Source organism: Aptenodytes patagonicus, chromosome 22 (genome assembly GCF_965638725.1).
Source record: "Aptenodytes patagonicus chromosome 22, bAptPat1.pri.cur, whole genome shotgun sequence".
Lineage (NCBI taxonomy): Eukaryota > Metazoa > Chordata > Aves > Sphenisciformes > Spheniscidae > Aptenodytes > Aptenodytes patagonicus.
The window spans coordinates 3,946,217-3,964,973 of record NC_134970.1 but is presented as its reverse complement, the minus strand read 5'-3'; the positions used below and the strand labels follow the sequence as shown (position 1 = coordinate 3,964,973).

General features: G+C 48.4%; 2 protein-coding genes across 7 annotated transcripts in view; one reads left to right on the top strand and one right to left on the bottom strand.

Moving 5' to 3' along the window:
• The first annotated feature begins 4,109 nt into the window (after positions 1 to 4,109).
• On the top strand, positions 4,110 to 5,186 carry TOMM6 (translocase of outer mitochondrial membrane 6). Its single transcript, XM_076358102.1, has 3 exons — positions 4,110 to 4,213; positions 4,295 to 4,396; positions 4,856 to 5,186. The coding sequence occupies exons 1-2, from the start codon at positions 4,110 to 4,112 to the stop codon at positions 4,389 to 4,391; spliced, it is 201 nt and encodes a 66-aa protein (XP_076214217.1). The 3' UTR covers positions 4,392 to 4,396; positions 4,856 to 5,186.
• A 12-nt stretch (positions 5,187 to 5,198) lies between these two features.
• The window catches only part of USP49 (ubiquitin specific peptidase 49), a 34,785-nt gene continuing 21,226 nt past the window's right edge, over positions 5,199 to 18,757 (bottom strand). For 2 of the 6 annotated variants that reach the window (XM_076358095.1, XM_076358096.1), the window contains exons 4-11: positions 17,588 to 17,792; positions 15,530 to 15,638; positions 14,464 to 14,669; positions 13,560 to 13,702; positions 13,126 to 13,435; positions 11,871 to 11,928; positions 6,461 to 6,834; positions 5,199 to 5,920 (exon numbers count right to left, since the gene is read on the bottom strand). In XM_076358095.1, coding sequence (XP_076214210.1) covers positions 13,349 to 13,435; positions 13,560 to 13,702; positions 14,464 to 14,669; positions 15,530 to 15,638; positions 17,588 to 17,792 — 750 coding nt within the window. In that variant the 3' untranslated portion in view covers positions 5,199 to 5,920; positions 6,461 to 6,834; positions 11,871 to 11,928; positions 13,126 to 13,348. Of the gene's footprint in view, positions 5,921 to 6,460; positions 6,835 to 11,870; positions 11,929 to 13,125; positions 13,703 to 14,463; positions 14,670 to 15,529; positions 15,639 to 17,587; positions 17,793 to 18,757 lie in introns of those variants that run through there. The other 4 variants (XM_076358097.1, XM_076358098.1, XM_076358099.1 and 1 more) reach the window with 4 other exon arrangements.

Genomic DNA, 18,757 nt, shown 5'->3' with positions numbered 1-18,757 from the left:
CCAGCGAGCAGGGCGTGCTCTGACCCGAAACTGGGCTCCCAGAGCCATCAGTTAACACTCGCAGCCCGGACCCAGGCTGGCAGGAGTTAATGACAGCACAAGGCACCACTCTTTGTCTCACAGGTCAGCAGGGACCACGCTAGGGCAGCCGGGAGAGTAAAAGAAAGGAAATAACACTTTTGTCCCCAAATTGAGGTTTTACCTGGCCGATCGGGTCCCAGGTGGCCCTGGAAAGCAGCTCGCCCGCCCAGAGAGATGAAGCACCGAGGAATGTCGGAGAGAGACCCCCGCACCCCTGGCCAGCTCCCCGCAGCCCCTGGGGCTGGCGGATCTCCCCCACCCCCCGCATTTGCTGAACGCAAACCAATAGCAAGCGATTGCTGGCGGCAGCCAGGTGCTAATTCCCCCCCAGGGAGCTCCCCTGGAGCCCTCCTGAGCACTTGATTTCCCTTCCTTGAAAGCCAAGCTGCAACACCCTCCAGGAGCTTTTACTCCTGTTTGCAGAGCGTCTCCTTGCACTGAGTTCAGCTGCTGAAAATAAACACTCGCTAACAGGGGAAGCACAGACGGGCCGACAGACACCCACCACCCCCCCCCTCATTTCCCGAGGGGTGCACAGACCCCAGGCAGCACCTCTTCTCAAACCGGCCTCTGATAACCAGGGACAGCCAAATTCCTCCGGTTATCTAAGATCTCTCAGCAAACCTGGTTTAAAAGTTCGATGCAAGACCTGCAAACTCTGCACCGCATCAGCCTCTGGCTGCAGCCCCCGTTCCTGCTCCGTCCCACCTCTGCCGCTCCACCGTGCAAGGGGGGACCCTGCACCCCCAGGGCACAGAGCCACCCTGCAAGCCCACACCCCCAGCGCCTGCCTCCATCCAGCTCCAGCATCACCTGGATTAGCCACACGGTCCCCAGGATGCTCCCAGCGTTGTGCCGGGGGATTTGGGGGAGCAGGGACCCCCGGGGCCGCGGCACAGCCTGCAGGGACGAGGAGGGGAAGGGAAAGAGGAAGGGGGAGACGAGGATCCAGAGAATGCGGTGGCCCTGGCAGGACAGGGCCCAGCAGGAAGGGACGCTGCCATCACACCCACCTTTGCCGACGCCGGGAGGCCGAGGAGCGGCGTGCCCAGCGCCCCGCTCCCCAGGCACGGCTGGCTCCGACGCCGGGGCGGCCGGGAGGCTGAGGCTCAGTGCCGCCGGGTTCGCCGAGAGCTGCTCGGGGCCGATGTGCCGCTGAAGCTGCCTGTGTCCATTCACCTTCTAGCACCACAGCCAGGTTTGAGCCCTGCTCGCAGCATCGCCGCCCCCCAGCAGCCCCGGGGACAGAGCCCGCTGCGGCTCAGAGGGTTTCCCAAGCCTGCTGCCGGTCCAACACATCGCCTCCTGGGGCAGCCAGGCACTGGGCACCTCTGCCGGGCACCTACAGCGTCTCCTCCTCCCTATTTCCCTGCATTCCCACGGGGAATGGCGCTCCCAGGAGTTCGTTAGCACCGGCCAGATGTGTTAGTACAAGGTACCGACATCTCGCCCGGCCCCGCGATGAGACGCATCACCTTCCCGATGCTTAATGAACATCTGCATCGTGTCAGGGTCTGACAGCAGGCGGGAGGTTTTGCTGGGGGCTGGGAACGCTTTGATAACAAGCTGGTCCGAACTGGTCTGCCCAGCAATGCAAACTCCTGCATCAACACGGAGCGTGGAGACGCGTTTGCGACCTTGCAGGAACGCGGGAGGAGATAAGGGAGAACAGGGAGGCTCGGGGTGAGCTCGCTGATGCCAAATGTTAGCAAAGGAGGAGATAAAAGGGAAAGCCCGAAGTCTGAGGTGGAGTAAAATCCTTCAAAGACGGCAAACGAGCGGTGCTGTTCGCGGGGACAGGGCAGCCCGTGGCCCATCGGAGCTGGCTGCTTCTCAACGCTGCTCCCACCGGGCAGATAACACACAGCTTTCCAGCTGGTCGGTTAATTATAGTCCCTAATAGCTATAAATCAATTAACTAACTGGGTGGATCAATTAGCTCTTTGGGATTTGGGAAAGGAATACAGCAGCAGGGACAAACGTGGCCGCAGCCTGGACGGCCAGTGTGGCAGTACGTCCCCCTCGAGAGCCGAGTGGCTCCGTAACCCCACGGCCCCTCGGCTGGTGCACGTCTTCTTACCAGAGCCTGGCTTGGTGACCTGGGTGTCCCCAAAGAGGAGGACAACTAGCTCTCAGGGAGCAGGGACATAGGAGTAATAGGAAAGCTATGCTAATTCCTAGAAATTCTGTGTAAGGATAACCTACTCTGATTGCTAAAAGCTTTATACAATAATAAAGCTCTCATTGTAACTACAACCCTGCGGCCAGTTCTCGTTCCACAAAGGATCCTTAAAAGAACCTGCCTGTCCCCGTAGCATGGGGTGACACACAGCGCACCCTAAAAGGTGCAAACCGCGTCGGGTTTGGGGCTCCGCAGTGAACGCCTCTGCTCGGGCCAGGTTACTTTAGCAGGTCTCAGTCCCACAAGCTGCTTTTTCCAGGCACAAGGGCTCGGGCGCAGGAGAACACAAGAGCTGGTGCAGGGTCAAGGCCCCATCTCGGTGCACCCATCTGGTCCCAGCTCGCCCAGCAAACACCCTGTCCTGCCGGTAACCGGGTGGCACGGTGACCCCGGCTGCTCCGTCCTGGATTGTTTGATGTGGAACCACGTGGGCACGGTAATATATATTCTGCCGTCCAAGAGCGTGGAAATCGAGGCAGGGACGGCGGCAATTACGGTGAGATTAGCACCAGGGCACCGAGAAAAGGTGATGGATGCTCAGGTAAGCGCCAGCGCAGGGTGCCCCGGCAGCAGGTACGCGTGCAAGGCTTAACGGCACGAACGAAGCGAGTTTTGCTGCCGGGAAGCCCCCTCCTGATGGGAACAGGCACCTCCCGGGGAAGGCGGCGATGCCTGGGGTGGCAGAGAGATTTTTTTTTCCCCCCAAAAGCCACAAAGGCTGAGAGGGGGGTTGCTGGGAACGGGCTAGGGAAAGGCCAGGCCCCGCCGGGGGCTGAGGGCAGCGGGCTCACGGGGGAGGAGAGCGGTTCGAGATCCGCAAACCGGAGCGAAAGAGCAGGAAGGAGTCGAAGGGAAAGGGAGGATTTGGGAACAAGGAACAGAGCGAAGGTTGAGGCACAGGCAGGGAGGGGACAGAGGAAACGGGAGAGACATTTTCCAAACGCCACCGCTGCAACACCGTCCTACCCGCAGGTACCGCCGGTGCTTACTGCTGAGCGCTGTCCTTTGGGGTGCAACGGCGCGGGTTACAACCGTCCCGGCTCCGGGATCCAGCACCTGCACCCGGAAAATTCACAGTCAAGACGGGAGGAGGGGTACCTTCCCGCGGGCCGGCCAGGGTCACGGCCCACGCAGCGCTTCAGGCATTCCCTCGCTTTCCACACATTTTTTCCCCTCATCTTATCTCCCCCCTTTAGCAGCAGCAGCAGCAGCAGCAGCAGCAGCAGCAGCAATCCCCGACAGCGGCTGCCCTTATCGCCGCCGTGCAAACCCGGCTGGCAGGACCCCCGATCCCACCGCGCGGGGCTCAGCCCCGGGGGGGGGGTGGGGGGGGTGGGGGTGGGGGAGCAGCGGGGGTTCACCTGGCTGCGTGGCGGGGGATGCAGGGGGCCGGCGCCGCCTCGGCTAATTCGGAGCAGGCAGCGCCCTCTGGAAACAACCTGCGCAGAGCCGAGGTGTGCGGGGGGGGACACGACGGGGACGGGGGGACACGGGACACCCCTGCCAGCGTGCAAAGGCTCGGTGCGGGCAGGGGGCTGCGCCTGCCGGTGCCACCCCGCAGGCGCACACGCACCCCCCCCCCCCCCCCCCCTTGCACGGGCAGCGGCGGGAAGCCACGCGCTTCGTGCAAGGCCGCCCGCCCGGCCGGGTCGCACGTTGCACGTTGCACGTTGCACGTTGCACGGGGGGGGGGGGGTGGTGGTGCCGCGCACCGGGCCACGCCGCTTGCACGCGGGGCCGCTGCACGAGGGCGCTGCGCGCGCCCCCCGCCCGCCCTCCCTCCCTGCCGCGCGCCGGAAGTGACGGCGCGGCGCGGCGGCGGAGCAGGGTGAGGCGAGGCGGCGGCATGGCGGCGGCGGCGGCGGGCGGGCCGGCGGCCGCGCCGCAGGGGCTGCGGGGGTGGCTGCGGAGCGCCTACCGCTTCGCCACCGACCGGAACGACTTCCGCAGGTCGGTGGCGGGGGACGGGGGACGACGGGAACCGGGCCGCGGGCGGTGAGCGGGAGCCAGCGCTGCCGGTTTCTCTTTCAGGAACCTGTTGGTGAACCTGGGGCTCTTCGCCGCCGGAGTCTGGGTCGCCCGGAACCTGACGGACATCGACCTGATGGCGCCGCAGCCCGTCCCGTAACGGCGGTGAGTCCCGGCGGCAGGCGCGGGGCTGGGCGGCCCGGGAGGCCGCAGGGGACGAGGGGGCCTCCGGCCGACCGGCAGCTGCTGCGCTCGTCCGTAAAACTTGTCCCCAGATACCGGTGAGCCAAGCGGGGTGACCACGGGAGCGTGTGTCCTCCTTGCTGGCAGGACCCACCCCCCCCAAAGCCTGTCAGGTCCCCCGCCCCGGGAAGGGGATGTCACCGTGCGAGGTGATCACGTAAAAGATAACGAGGTGATCACGTAAAAGATAACGAGGTGATCACGTAAAAGATAACGAGGTAGAAGAGGGAACTAAACCCTGAGCGCACCCTGGCACCAGGAAGGCTAAAGCCTAAAGCAGTCCAATTTGTACACGGAGTTGCAAAGCTGTGTTAAATTGCCGTGTGCCGGTAGACCGGACTAGAAACAACCTTGTCTGACTCCGCTTAATTGCTGACCTAGGAAAGAAACAGAGCTGCAAGGGAGAAGAGCTCGCCCCTCCTGCACACAGGGACCAGAAGAGACGTGTTTAGCCGTTACAAGTTCCGATACGCTCACGGGAGTACGTTCTGCTCTTCTCTGCGGAGCTGCTACTCGCACCTGAAAGCGGTCACGCTCGAAGCAGTGACAGGGCGGGAAAAGCTTTTAGGTGCGAGAGGGAGAAGTTCTTTTCGATTCATTCTGCAAGGCACAATGAGAATAGTTTTCTCAAGGATGTGAAGCCATTGTGCGTGGAATTGTCTCCTGTACCCCCATCTAGATGTTTATTAAAGTGTGTAGAATAATGACACAACCCGCTGGAATTTCATTTTTTTTAATAAGAAACTTCAGCTTACAAAAACAAGGTGTAAAAAGAGTAAAGATTTACAAAAAAATCATAAAAACATGATTTATATTTCACACCCGAAAGACAAAGGAACGAGTCCAGTCCTGGGTTGTAAGCAGGACCCATCAGCTACTTATTCAAAGGAAAACCAAAACTGCGACAAGCCCTAGGTAAACTCTAACCACCAGAAGGTTTCCTGGGTAACGTCCGGACGAGAGAAAGCTGGGACACGGACTGTAAAGGAACGATGACTCTGTGTGTGGGGAGAAGAAGCCATTTGGTGTTGCATAGCATTTTAGTGCCCTGGACTGAGACCACAGCTTGCCGTTCCCAACTTTAAAAGTCCAGCTGTGGGTGGTGAAGCTGTTCGGGGGACGGTGGAAGCGCCACGTGAGGCTGACGTGGGAGCTGCGGCTGGGATTTACTCGTGATACGTTACGCGACAGCTCCTCCCAAGATGCTGTTTGTGGAGCAGAATAACTTCCCAGCCCTGAGCGTTACGGGAGCAGGACTGCAACATGGCTTCAGATTCTTTGGACGGTTACGCGCGGGTTTTTAGGTTTAAGACATTCTTCTGAAGTAGCGCTGCCTCCACGTTTTGTGACCGAGAACTGCCCCCTTACCTGCCCCAGAGAGAAACTCATTCCGCTACCGATACAGATTCTTAAAAATGCTGTGTTCAAAGCGGGTATTTTAACGTCCTGTAAAGAAATGAAGGTCTTTAGAAGTATGGATAATCCAAGTTATGCAGAAGCAGTTTCTGCAGGAAAAGGGGATTAATTAGAACATTTAAGTCATTTTATAGTTAATCTTGGTTTTGATTTAGAACACACTAATCCCCTCCCGAGGCCTGGGTTCAGGCAAGGGGCAGTTCATGCAGTTAAGTACATAAGGCTGCCGTAGGTGACTTACTGGATGGCGTCTTAACAAACCTTGACTAAAATAAAAGCTGCTGAGCCCGCGATTAGGAGCGGTGCTTCTAGTGCGCTTGCACCGAGCTGCGAGACAGCTGGACAGATTGCCAGAAACGTTCGGTAATTAATTGGATTCTCTTGTCACTTGCTGCTGCCTGGGAGTGTCCTTGAAGCAAAGGCAGCCTCATTCATGAGCACAGCATGGCGTACATCAGCTTAAGTCATTAGTGACGTTAAGTACCAGAAACTTGAAGCAGAAACTAGAGACTGTTCTGACTTAAAGCCCCCCCCCCCCCCCAGAAATCACTGAAAAATCAGGAAACCCACCCAAGCTCCAGCCTGGCTCCTCACCCAAGCAAGCGGCGCAGCATTTCACTCCTGTTTTCACAAGGGCTGCCAGGGGATTTCATACGGAGGGAAAACTGCTCGTCTTCTATCCAGCCTCTGCCAACAGCACCCTTCCAGCAACCTTAACTTAGAGCGGGATTAACTTTTTTAAAGTGCTGAAGATTAGCTTTAATTCTGCCCTTACTCAAGTCAACAGTGAAGCTTCCAGGGCGTTAGCAGAAGCGGGGTCTCCCTGGCAGCATCCTGCCCAAGCCCATCACACCTTAAGGGAGCTCGCCCGGGCAGCACTCCTCTTGGAGAAGCTGGTTGAAGTTCCTAAGCTGTGTTTAAGTCTCTTTTATGGAAAGGCAGTCCTGTAAAAAAAAGCTTTACTGGAAACAAACTTACCCACTTGTTCCCCTCCTGTAAACTGCTCATTAGATGTATAGAAGGCTGTGGCTTAAAGAGTTTGTGACTGCTTAACCAAAGCTGAAGTTAAGCAGGGAAAAAATAGGACCTAATTCTCTTTTACATGGGCTCTAGGTTGCCAGTGGTTAAGTTACTGTAGTTTACACATATGATAAACTAGGCGAAGACTTGGTTTTCACATGGAAATACGTGGTTCATCTTGTAGCAGTAGGAAATAGCCTGAAGGGCCAGGCCTAGTAACGTCATTTAATAAACGTAAGGAGAGTGAAGATGACACTTGCTATGAAAATGCCATTCCTAAATCAGAGGTGTGGAGTTACGCAGCCCAAACACTACGCTAACTGTGCAAAAGAGAAGGAGCCTCGCAGGTCGTTATCCTAATTTATCAGCTGCCAATTCCGTTCAGCGGTGCACCACGAGCCTGTGGTGACGTTACTCACGTGCACAGCTCCAGCCTGCCCGTGCTATCATACATTCTTTAACCTCGTCTAGCCACAAACCCGGCACGGATTCGTACTAACGCAGCTGTAGCAGTACAAATTGCCCCATGGTACGGATATGGTTATCTAAGGAAATAAGGCTAGCCTAAGTACTTTACACTTAACCCTGCCCACGCTGAAGGGATGTGGTTGTTCCTCTTCAGCAGGAGCAACGTTCAGAAGCCCCACGCTCCCATAAAGACGTGCTCACACAGAAAGCGGCTGTAAAGCAGGAACAGAAACAAGAGGAGGCCTTTACTCCAGATTCCACCAAGTCCTAGTTTGACAAGTCGGGGCGCAGCACTTCAGCCTGGAAAAAAATCAAATTCACCACCTGCCACCTCTATTGGAAGTATGTTATCAAGACTAAAAATTACAAATCAAATGAGGTAAAGTCATCAACTGTCATCTCCTTTCTCGCTTCCGGTTATGCAAAGCATTTACAGTGACGTCGTGGGCTTTAAGTAGGTAGCTCCTTTGTAAAACTTGAGAATTTAGGGTACTGTTCCTTAGGAACTGTAATATCTAATGGAAAAGCACCATTCGTTTTGCCAGTATGAGGCTACTGACCAGAGGAAGTTTTTGCCGCAAAAACAGCAGGCGCTTGCTGCTGACGAGACTGTGTGTGGATTTTCTTAATGTCTCTGCCTGCAAAACACGCAATCCTCTAACACACAAGGTCCCCTTATCGGACGCTTCCTGCCTCTTCTAAACTTAGATCACAGCTTATTGCTGTGGTCGGCTTGGCTTTCTTTTTACTGGTCGTTTTCATTCATCCCAACTCCTTCCCTACCCCCAGCCTGCACAAAATCAGTAGTACGGCAGTTCAAGAAGAACCCTAAGGGTACGGCGCTTTGCTGTAACTGCGATGCATTCTGTATCGTGCACAAGCTTCAGAACAATAAATAGTTAACAGTGGTTAAAGTCAGTCTTGGGCCCATTGGGCTGGTCTTCCCCCCCTCCCCCCCCCCCCCTTTGGAAATGTACATTGCAAAGCTCATTTTTAAGACTTAAGAACTCTTTTGAAAGTATTTTGGCCCACCATCCTTTAAACAAGTGGAACCCGCACACACACAAAATAAAAATCAGTACAACAGAAGGAGCGGCCTAAAGGCATGCCCCTAAAATCAACAAAGACAAGTAATCACTCGTTGGTACAGGCAGTGTTCAGAGCTGGTGCTTGGATTTTACTATTTGCTTTGAAGAAGGGACACTTGGCCACCTTACACAACTGCATCTATTGCATATTAAATTCACGCGGGCATTACCACGGCATGCTTTTGCTCACGTGTGGAAGTATTTGCTAGGCTGCTAAGAGGAAACCTGTGCAAACGCTGCCATGACAATGGGAACTGGATTTTTTTCTTTTCTAAACCAGCAGTTATCATTAGGTTTGTAACAGAAGGTGCTTCCCAAAGCTACGGCTACTCGACCAAAACCCCACCGGAGTTTTTAATCCTTGCTCTACGCTACATGCTCTGACAGACGTCAACTTACTGACCTGGCTGGAGGGGCCCGGATGACATAAGAAAATCTAAGAAGTCAAATCTAATCCGCCTTTGAACAAGCTGTTGTTTGAATTATTACAAACACAGAGATTTCAAACATGTAACACGAAAATACTAGCTTAGCTTGCTGGTAAACTTCATTCACATACAGATAGGAAATGTAAAAATGTCAGTGACACTGAGTACTTGTGAAAACACACAAATCTGTCTGCTGCTTCAGTCAGGAGGGGGGAATTCACGACTTATTTCCCAACATTTCGGTCCCATGCAAAGTATTATTGGATACAAGGCACCAGATCTAAGGAATCGTACAAAATTAGTTCACAAAACTGTATTGGCAGGTAAAACTAATCTCCCTGTCTCTTGCTTACGTAGTTCTCATTCTGCACCACCATTGACTTCCAGCGGAGCTCATCCCGGGGTAATCTGGCAACAGCTAGAAGTTTCATTAGTCTCTCATTGGGATGCAATTAAGCATATTCAGGCTTGGGGACGTTACAATCAATAAAAGAGTTTCTAAATTACCACCAAGACAGTATTTATGCTAGAAGCCTTGCCTTCTAAAAGCAAAAAAACCCTCCTGATGGCGAGTCCATAGGACACACTTAATGCTTTTACCATTTCCAATTTTATTTTTACACTCAAAAAAACATCTGGAAGTCCCTAAGTAAGTGGGGGTGGTACTGCCACCCAGAAAAGTTTGACGTCAGGCATTTAATATTCCATTTGCTGCCTCACATTAACAACTTCAAAGCCAGACCAGAGAATTGTTCTGGTCAGAACTAATGGGGAAAAAAGTCGTTTTTTTCAGTGCTTTGCAGAGAAACTGTTTTTGCAGTATGCATAGTTTAACTTGGGAACACAGTAAAGGGATAACATAGAGGCAAATTTATGTAACTAACTTGCTAGTGGAATAAAGTTAGCTAAAATAAGGTGTTTTCCCACAACTGCAGCAGATGCTGTATCATACCTGGCCATGAATACATTAAGATCCTTCATTCTTAAAAACATAAAATTACGGAATGCCAATTTACTTACAAGTTGAATGGAATAAGGATATGCTGGGAACAGTTCTGTCCCAAAGGCTGCATACTCACGAGGCTGACAGTCTGCCAGCGTACAGTGGCTTCCTACACCTTCAGACAATAACCTGCAAGGTGCCGAGAGCCTCACACTTGCTCCGAGCATCTCTCGAGGCAACTGACTCCTTGCTACAAGACGGAGAACCCCAGTACAGGAATCCCAGCACAGAGAGAAACCAGTTCTGCTCCCAGTTGTGCCAAAATAAAGGTGTTTACGTTGCAGACGCTTAGCTTGCAACTCGCAGCTGTGGCCAGTGAACTTCACGCATAAGTTAAGTTACATCATCTGCCTATATGTTTGCAGAAGCAGAGCCTTAAACCTGGAATTATTCTAAATACGCATCAGTGTATTAGCAGGATCTGAAGCCACACCATTAAAGGAGGGACAAAGTTTGCTTTACAGGCTACCCTTTGTCAGGCATTCACTTAAGTGGGCTTCACTGTAATGGCAAGTAGTATTTTCATCTTACTGATGTAGAGAGGTAACTTCCAGTCAGAGTTTCTGGCAAACAGGACACTATAAAACAGTGTCCACCATGGAGGGAGCCTTGGGCTATGCTTATATAAAGAAGCCTGCAGTAGACAAATATAAACCAAACAGCATAAAAAATGCTATACGCTATCGCTTCCAAATAAAAGCTAAATATTACAGAAACCTCACAGTGTTGGAAAAAGCAAGTTCATTTACTTTGAAGTATAATTCATTCCTTCCCTATCAGGGCAATCATTTTTCTGACTGCAGTATCTCCACATCTCAGCACAACTAGGCTAACGTCACATGGAGAGGCCACTGATGTCAAAAGATGTCACCAGCAAATGCTACAAAATCTGCTTGGGCAATCAGATGCAGCAATGGCTACAGGTAAGCTCCCAGCTCCCCACTCCCCTCTGCAACCTACTCGATTCACGTGACAACTGTATTACTACCTGAATTCAAATATTAATGCAAAACACTCAGTCAAAAGATGAGCATTCATAGCGAAGAGTCTCGGCTCGCTGCAGTACCAACAAATGCTGCATTACAGTTTGCCTTTCTATCGAATTTTTATATAAACAGGGCCAGCACGGCTAAGGATTCAGAAAGTGAACGCACCATCGTAAACCATGACTGTCACTTCGAAGAATATAATCCTCTTAAAGGGTGGACAGGCCTGGAAGGCCAGGTGCGTGGGAAAAATACCACTTTTCCCTTCCACCTCTTAGATTAAAAAGGCAATGTTAAGCACTATTTTTCCTTTAATTTTCCTTTTGGAGACACAGAGTCTTCCCAGAGCGTAAGTTTTGCCCTAGAAAAGAATCCATCGTGTATCTTATAATCACAAGCACTCGATTTTGATTCCTTCAGGAATGTCAACTTCTACCTGTGCTGAACCCAACTCAGCCTCCCCTGCAATCAGCAGAGGCACATTTACTTTTATTGGATCTCAGTTTGGCCTATTGCATTTTTATTAATTTTATTTACTGGTAGCACAAAAAATCCCCTACCTGGGAAACACAAAGATATACAGACATTCGTAAGAAATCCTTCCAGACCCTGCTGCATTTAGAGAACCAAAACTAAAACTTTTTAATCAGTTCCCATAGGACTGTTTCAAACTGTCTTGTCTCCAAAAAAATAAGAGCATATGATCTCAAAATTATACTTAATTGTCAAAAAGACAGTTTTTGTAGGCTCAAAAAGCAGCATGTTGCTCAGACATACAAGAAATGGGAAACTTTAAAGACAGAGGGGACCTAACGCGACACTGTGCTCTGACAAAATAAAAGTTTCTTGTTTGCTGTGCTCATCTCTGCGTGGCTGAAGGGATTTAACAGCAGCCAAAGTAAGAGAGACCAATTTGCCCACAGGACAGGAGATTAAAAGTCACAGTAGCGGCAGTGGAAAGAGAGGAATGGTATTTGGGAAACTTACCTCTTCACCCCCTCCAACAACAACGTAGGGTTGTCAGTGTGTGTCTGATGGGCAAATGCTGACAAGAATAAAAGGAGAAGAGGGAGGAAGAGAAACACACTTTCAGAACTTCTCTGCCTGAAAACGGAACCAATTTTTTTGAAGAACCTCATATTTTAGATTACTTCACCTTTAACCACTTTAAAAAAACCCCCAAAGGATCAAGATTGAAAGACGTCACGTCTCTTTGCAGTTACATATTCAGATTTGATTAAAACATGAAATGTGAACAGCCAAACCCCAAATTATAAAAACACCTGAGGTGCAACTGTAGGCTGAGAAGTGACTATAAACAGTCAACTAAGGCCCTGTGTTTCTCATAGAATTCTAAAATCAAGAGGATTACAGATACAGACATTTTTATAGCCTTTCAAACTCAACATGGCATTTGAGATTTAACTACATTCCTTCCCTTCATGTCCCAGCAGAAATAAAGGCTTCACAGGCTGAATTCTGCGCGCTGCACCTGTGCAACCTCACTGCCTTCGCTTAGTCCGGGCCTCGTGTGACAACCGCAATTAATGAGTATCTCCATCACAGAAGCAGTAATGGAAGCTAGCTCTGTCTCCCACCGTTGTGGTATTACCACCACCCCGTTCCCCTGAGGAAAACAAGCCACACTTGTAAAAAAGTGCTAGTTTGCCAGTGTAAGATGCCTCCGTGCTCCACGCTTCTGCTGTCACAGCTGTGCAAGCCAGGGCTCAGACTTCTTTATAAACCCGGTCAGCAAAGTTATGCCAGCAGAAGCCTGTAGCGCAGGCTTTGTTTTCGCTGCCACTGTAAACAGATATGACAAACAGGTACATTCCTGTTTTATTACAGGGGTTTGTTTTTGTTTTTAAATGCACTTTCTCCAGAGCAGAACTGTTTTAAAATCACATTCCTGGTGAATTTAGCTGCCAATTCAGTTCAGCCCAGAGAATAAACCATCAAGTGTGCGCACAGCCCCAGTAACACTGAGAAAGAGAGCTGTTGACAAAGCTTGCCAGCCACAGGTTTGCCCTCAACTGATGGCAAAGCAATTGATGTCACAGAGATAGCTGAGGCCTGGGGGAATATTTTCTCTGGTAGAAGAACGTTAAACGTTTCTCCAGCAAGAATGGCTCTCAGGGCAGTCAACTCCATCTACCCAACAACCGTTCAAATAAATGCCTGGGTGACTGTGTGATTCAAACCCTGGAAATCTGAATGGCAATTAAAGGGGAGGGTACTATACCTGTTCCTTCTGGAGTTTTATCAGCATTACTAGGTACTGACGGTTTTTGAAGCCAGTTGAATGCTTCTATTTCCTGGTTGTGCTCATTTGTTACACGCCTTACGCAATTCCTTTTTGATATGAGATGAATGATATACAGCATCAAACTTTCTCATTGCATTTTGTGAGCATAATTTAACAACAAGATGCTTTGAAAACAAGATTCTGACTACAATCTTACGTGTCAGAATTGCACAGCTCGATATGCTTTTCCAGACCCTGGGCGGCAAACATCATGATCTGATCCCCTTCCTGCAGCGAGCCTTTTTTCCTACAAAGAGGAAAGATGTGAACTCCAATGGTTTTAAAAAAAACTGAGACTGTTGATTGAGTTACAGAGCTCCCCATCATGGGAATGTCAGTCTTCTGTCCTTATCACTATTTTTGGACGGCACCTGAGCTTGGAGTTGTTTTTCTGAGATTCTTGCTTTGTCCTGCACTGTTCTTTGAGTGTAAAAAAGAATGTAGGCCTGGGTTTTGCACACCTCCTCCACGCTACATACATTCAGTTTGGAGTCATTGCAGTGGACCCAAAAACCTAGGAATTGAAGTGAGAAAGAGGACATTAGTAAGGGAGGCATAATTCCTTCTGAATGCATTTTGGAACTGTTCATAGGAAACATCCACAGAGAAAAAGGGCAATGTAGGAGAAAAGGCATCTCTATGTTTTCCTCTACAGATGCTTTGGAAAGGAGTTTCTAATCTGGAAAACATTTTGATCGTTTCTGTGCTGTTAACAGAGTTTAGAAATACCAAATTTAACCAATTGTATATTACAGCCCAAAAACTCAATTAGGAAAATAAAAATTCCCTGGAGATACCAATTTGTACCTCTTTCTCCACAAGTCAGAAGGCAGAGTCAGTACTAGTTCAGCTGCAGAAAGAGCCTGCTGGAAATTCACAAAAACCCTGCGGATGTTATTCATGAATGGTTCCTGTCCAGTTTCAAAACACTTTCTGTTTATCTCATCATCCCAAGGATACTGAGAAAAAGACACCCAGCTGGAGCAGCTCCACGGAGTTACATCGCATGAGAAAATGAAGCATTCATGCTGTTAACAGCAAGCAATAAAAGGCATCCCCAAGGGCCGCAAAGCAAAGAGCAGCAATCTGTGGCTTTATGCAAAAAAAAAAAAAAAAGGAAACATGCTACTAGCAATACATTCTGGGGAACAAACTACCGAATGTCAGGAAACTTGATTCCAAACAACTTTGATCATAAAGCTTTACAACGCACTACGTCTAAGGAATAAAACACGAGTTCTTGAATTTGTTTCCCCCGTAATAAGGCACACGCACCTCCCTCTGTGTTGTAGCAATATGCTGTGTAGTGTCCTGAGCCAAACCCTTTCCCGTGATGCATCACCACAGCGGAGAGGTCATAGACAAAGGTCTCTTTGTCAAGAGAGGAGAGAGAGTCCCTGCAGCAGTAAGGTTCCATGTTTAATACCTGGTCAAAGAGGACATGGACCCCAATCTTCTCACGGTGATTACGTTCAGACCACCTGCAAACACAAGGGCACGAATCAAAGACTCGGGGTCCTGCTTCTCGGCGGTGGTACAGGGCTGAGGGAAGATGCACACAAAAGCAGCCGCCGCTGAACAACTCGGAAAAGCTTTCTGTGCTAGGGTCAAGTAGGCGTCATATAATTTTTTTCCTTCTGTTTTCACTCTGACATCTACTACAGTCATCTTTTGCACACAGCTGATTCTGTCATTGATGCCCATTTGTTATTTGTTAGGATATCGTTGAGATTTACAACGGCCTAACACAAAGCAAGCCAAACATCTACTGTGGCAGTCAAACTGCATTTAAAATACTTATATAAATATAAAACCCACACACCTCAATTGCCTGTGCTAACCATTTTAGAAATTTTTCATAACTTTTGGAACTTTGTCTGCTAGGTTTTGTTCAACAGGTAAATACATAATATTGGCATTTAACTACCACGGGCTTCCAGCTTCAACAAATCTTTCACTCAATCAATCGGTTCATCCATCTCTCAGCCACTGTTTCAAGTTGTCTGCAAACTCAGACAAACACCGTTGAGTACAATTCAAGGTAGTAGTAATTAAGTAGTGTTAATATTTAATATAAATAGTATTAATATTTAATATAAAAAGCAGTATTAATATTTATAAAACGTTACATTTGTGTATAGCAGAAAACATGCTACAAACAGGCTACTGATTGTAACGTAAGTAGTACTCTGAGAGGGTATCACACATCTGGTTTGGGTGAAATGTTTATACACATGCATTTCCCAGACAGCGAGAGAAGTTACGGGCCCACGCTAATCACTTCTTTCCAAAAAGACAGAGGCAGGTCGCTTGCTTGACACCACGTAGTGTGCCCACTCACCTGAATCGTTTAAGGTGCAGTCGGAGGACCTGAGGTAGTCTGTAGATCATTAACTGCTTTTTAGCTTCACTCAGAACTAGAGGTTTAGGAGAAGACTTTCGCCGTTTGCCTATCAAAAAAACCAAACGAACAACAAAGAAAACCAAGGCAAAGACTGTTAGGGTGCAATTAATTTTCAGAAGGGGAAAAGAGCACACCATGAACTCTTTTTCTTCCAGTAGCAGTAGCCAGCTCACATGCACTCATAGGATGGGCACGCAAGTAAACATTTCGTATGAATTCCCTCACAGAGCAGAAACTTCTCTAGGACCAAAACTCACACATTGAAAAATACTTAAACTTTTCCACTTTTGTGATGCATTCATAACCACACCATCAGTTATCACCTTCAAGCTGCTCATGCTGACATTTTGCTCTGGGAAATACACCAGAAATATTAAGACAGAGCTAAGACATCCAGGGCGGTCGCAGTTTCAACAGGTGAACTACCAGCATACAAATAATACTGTTTGACATTGCATTCTGTCTACTACTTTGATCCTCCTATACCACTAGAATAAGGCTTGTAGTAGCACGCTTGACTAGCTCGAGAATATTAATACAAGCCAGAGGAAAATGCTTCCAGCAAGGTTCCACCTCTCGCAGGGTTTCTGCCTGCCCAAGAACGGAAAACAACCTCTGAACCGAAAATGGAGAAGAGGGAAAAAGGTTCCTCTTCCCAGTGATTACTCTTCCAGGACACTGAACATACGACTACACCAGGAGGAAGACAGGTGGCTTTCAGAGCTTCCAATAAGGAATGTACCTGTTAATTAGATTTCTGCACCTCACTGCACCAGTTCAGAACAGATGGGTTGCTCCTCCTCCATCACGTCTGACAAGCAGTGCCCCCAATAGTTTTTGGCACCTAGACGCAGGCTGGTTGCCTTTCCCTGACTTTTTTCAGCTGGTTAATGTTTCCTTAGCCATTTAACTCTGAAGTAACTGTTAAAATTCGGGCTTTCCCAAAGAATCAAAGAAAACAGAGTTAAGATGAAGCTGTACTCATCCGTATCGACACTTTGTGAACGTTATTTGTGAATCAGAATCTGTTCAAATTATATTTGGCTTTGTTTCAAGAACATCTAATCAATGATTATTTCCTAATGCTTTGTGAAGGTTTTGGTAACAGATTTGCAAGTTGATAGAGAACAGATCTCTACAAATATCTGCTACTTCAGCTGCTTAGTTGCAATGTAAGTCAAATTATTGGTATTTTCCTCCCAAGGGGATGAACATTTGCCATAAATACCTGCATGAAAAAAATTTCAAATCCAGCTTATCAGAGTAGCTGAGCTGCATGATATATATTTACACAAGGCTAAAATTATTTTCAGGAATATAATGACCTTACGCTCAGACCTACTACAGGAAAGCAGAAGTCAGTTTCTAGCTGAGCACAGCAAAACACGTGCACTCATATAACAGGTAATACATTAACCTGAGACTCCCAGAATAATGGCAGTTCATTGCTTCTTGACAAAATGCCTACAGAGAGATGGAAACTCTAACCTGGCAGCAGACCTTGAGAACTCTGCATTTGTGATTTCTGGTTAAAGGATTCAATCAAGAACAAGCAGCATATAGATGACTTGTTATAAAAGCTTTCCTGCCGTGCAGAGATGAGCAAACCACAGGGGATAAGGTTCCTTTTTTTGTCAATCCAACCCTCTTCCCCCTCCAAAAAAAAAAATTCTTGAAGTTGCCTTCCCCTTCCCCTCCAACACGAGCAGCAAGAGCAGTTCTGAACAGGGTCGTATTAAACCCTCAGTAAATTGTGCTGCTGAATGGCAGAGATGAGAGAAGAATGACATACGGGTTCCGAAGTGGTGCCCAAAGGAGCAGAAGCTATCAACAGGAGGAAACAAAACAGCATGACCAGCGAGGAAGAACACAGTTTTCACATACATATAGGCCACAATACGTGTTTTCCGACACACAAAACACACATCAGAAACCTAACACTTGGAAAACAGACGGAGCTTCTAATGGCAAAGACATCAGCAGGATCCGACTTACTGTTGCATTGGTCGCACGCGTATATCCTCCCTTCCAGAGCTTCGGTCTCGGTGAACTTGGCCAACATTTCTGTCAGCATGCACTCTGTCTGATTAACAGGGACGATCCCTTTCTCGATAGAGTGATAGCGCTCGGGGAATTCCAGGGAAAGATCCCAAAAGGGCTCAACGGTGTTGGATTTGTAGTTGCATGTTATGCAGGTGACCTGGGAATGAAATGTGTATACACAAACAAAGTTATGTACGTGCACACCTGCAGACTGGCATTTACATTCACATCTAAAGAGCAAGTTTATGCCCAAAAGGCAGTGCAGTTTCACAGACATAGAGATGATCTGTGAGTCAAGAGAAACACTACTTACTTCCAGTCTGAAAGCTGTCTATCTTGACCAGAAAATTTAAAATACTTTCTCAATTCTCAAAAAAATTGAGACAATATTCACCTTTGTGGGATTCACTTCCTCAGATAAACACCATTACAGGTATAATACCAATTCACAGTTGGGTAACAAGCACCTTGGATCTGTCTTCTACTACAAAAAGTACATGTTAGCATTTATCATGCAGTCTTCCTTCCATATTTTCTCTACTTCCCTTGCATATTTCAAAGTGTATAATTCCTTTAATGTTTCATCTGCTAACTAAATAAAAATTATTCATGAATGGAGCATGAAAGGACAAATTTCAGATGCACTTGTTTTCTTATGTCATCCCAGGGTATCATAAATAAGAACAGCAGAAAAGTTTTCAATTCAACTCAGAGGCAGCAAGTGAGAACACGAGGAGGTAACAAAACCAGGAAGCAGATCTGGTCAGACTGTGCATTCCTGCGAGAACCATCCACCCGAAACCGACTTCCAACCTTGCAGCTTCACGCGCTGAAGGCACCAGTAACTTCAAGATGGATTTGTAGCTAGCAGATAGGGAAGGAAGTCTTCTGCGCGTAGAGGGGTTTGAAATTAAATACAGTACATGTACACCAGAGTTACATAAGTAGAATAAATAGCTTGGCAAGTTATTCATAGTGTATCATAGTAGTAGATAAATGACACCGATCTGTGAAACTCTTCACGCTGTTAACGGAGACCTACCACTGAATCTAGAACATGCACCATCTTCCAGAGTCAAGAGACAACTGAACAAAGAGCTTTTAGTTAAGAAGTCCACAAGA

Excerpts from the sequence above, each read along its gene's own strand:
- TOMM6 (XM_076358102.1), top strand. The coding sequence starts at position 4,110 with ATGGCGGCGGCGGCGGCGGGCGGGCCGGCGGCCGCGCCGCAGGGGCTG. Across the intron at positions 4,214-4,294 it reads GACCGGAACGACTTCCGCAG|GAACCTGTTGGTGAACCTGG; the intron begins GTCGGTGGCGGG and ends TTTCTCTTTCAG.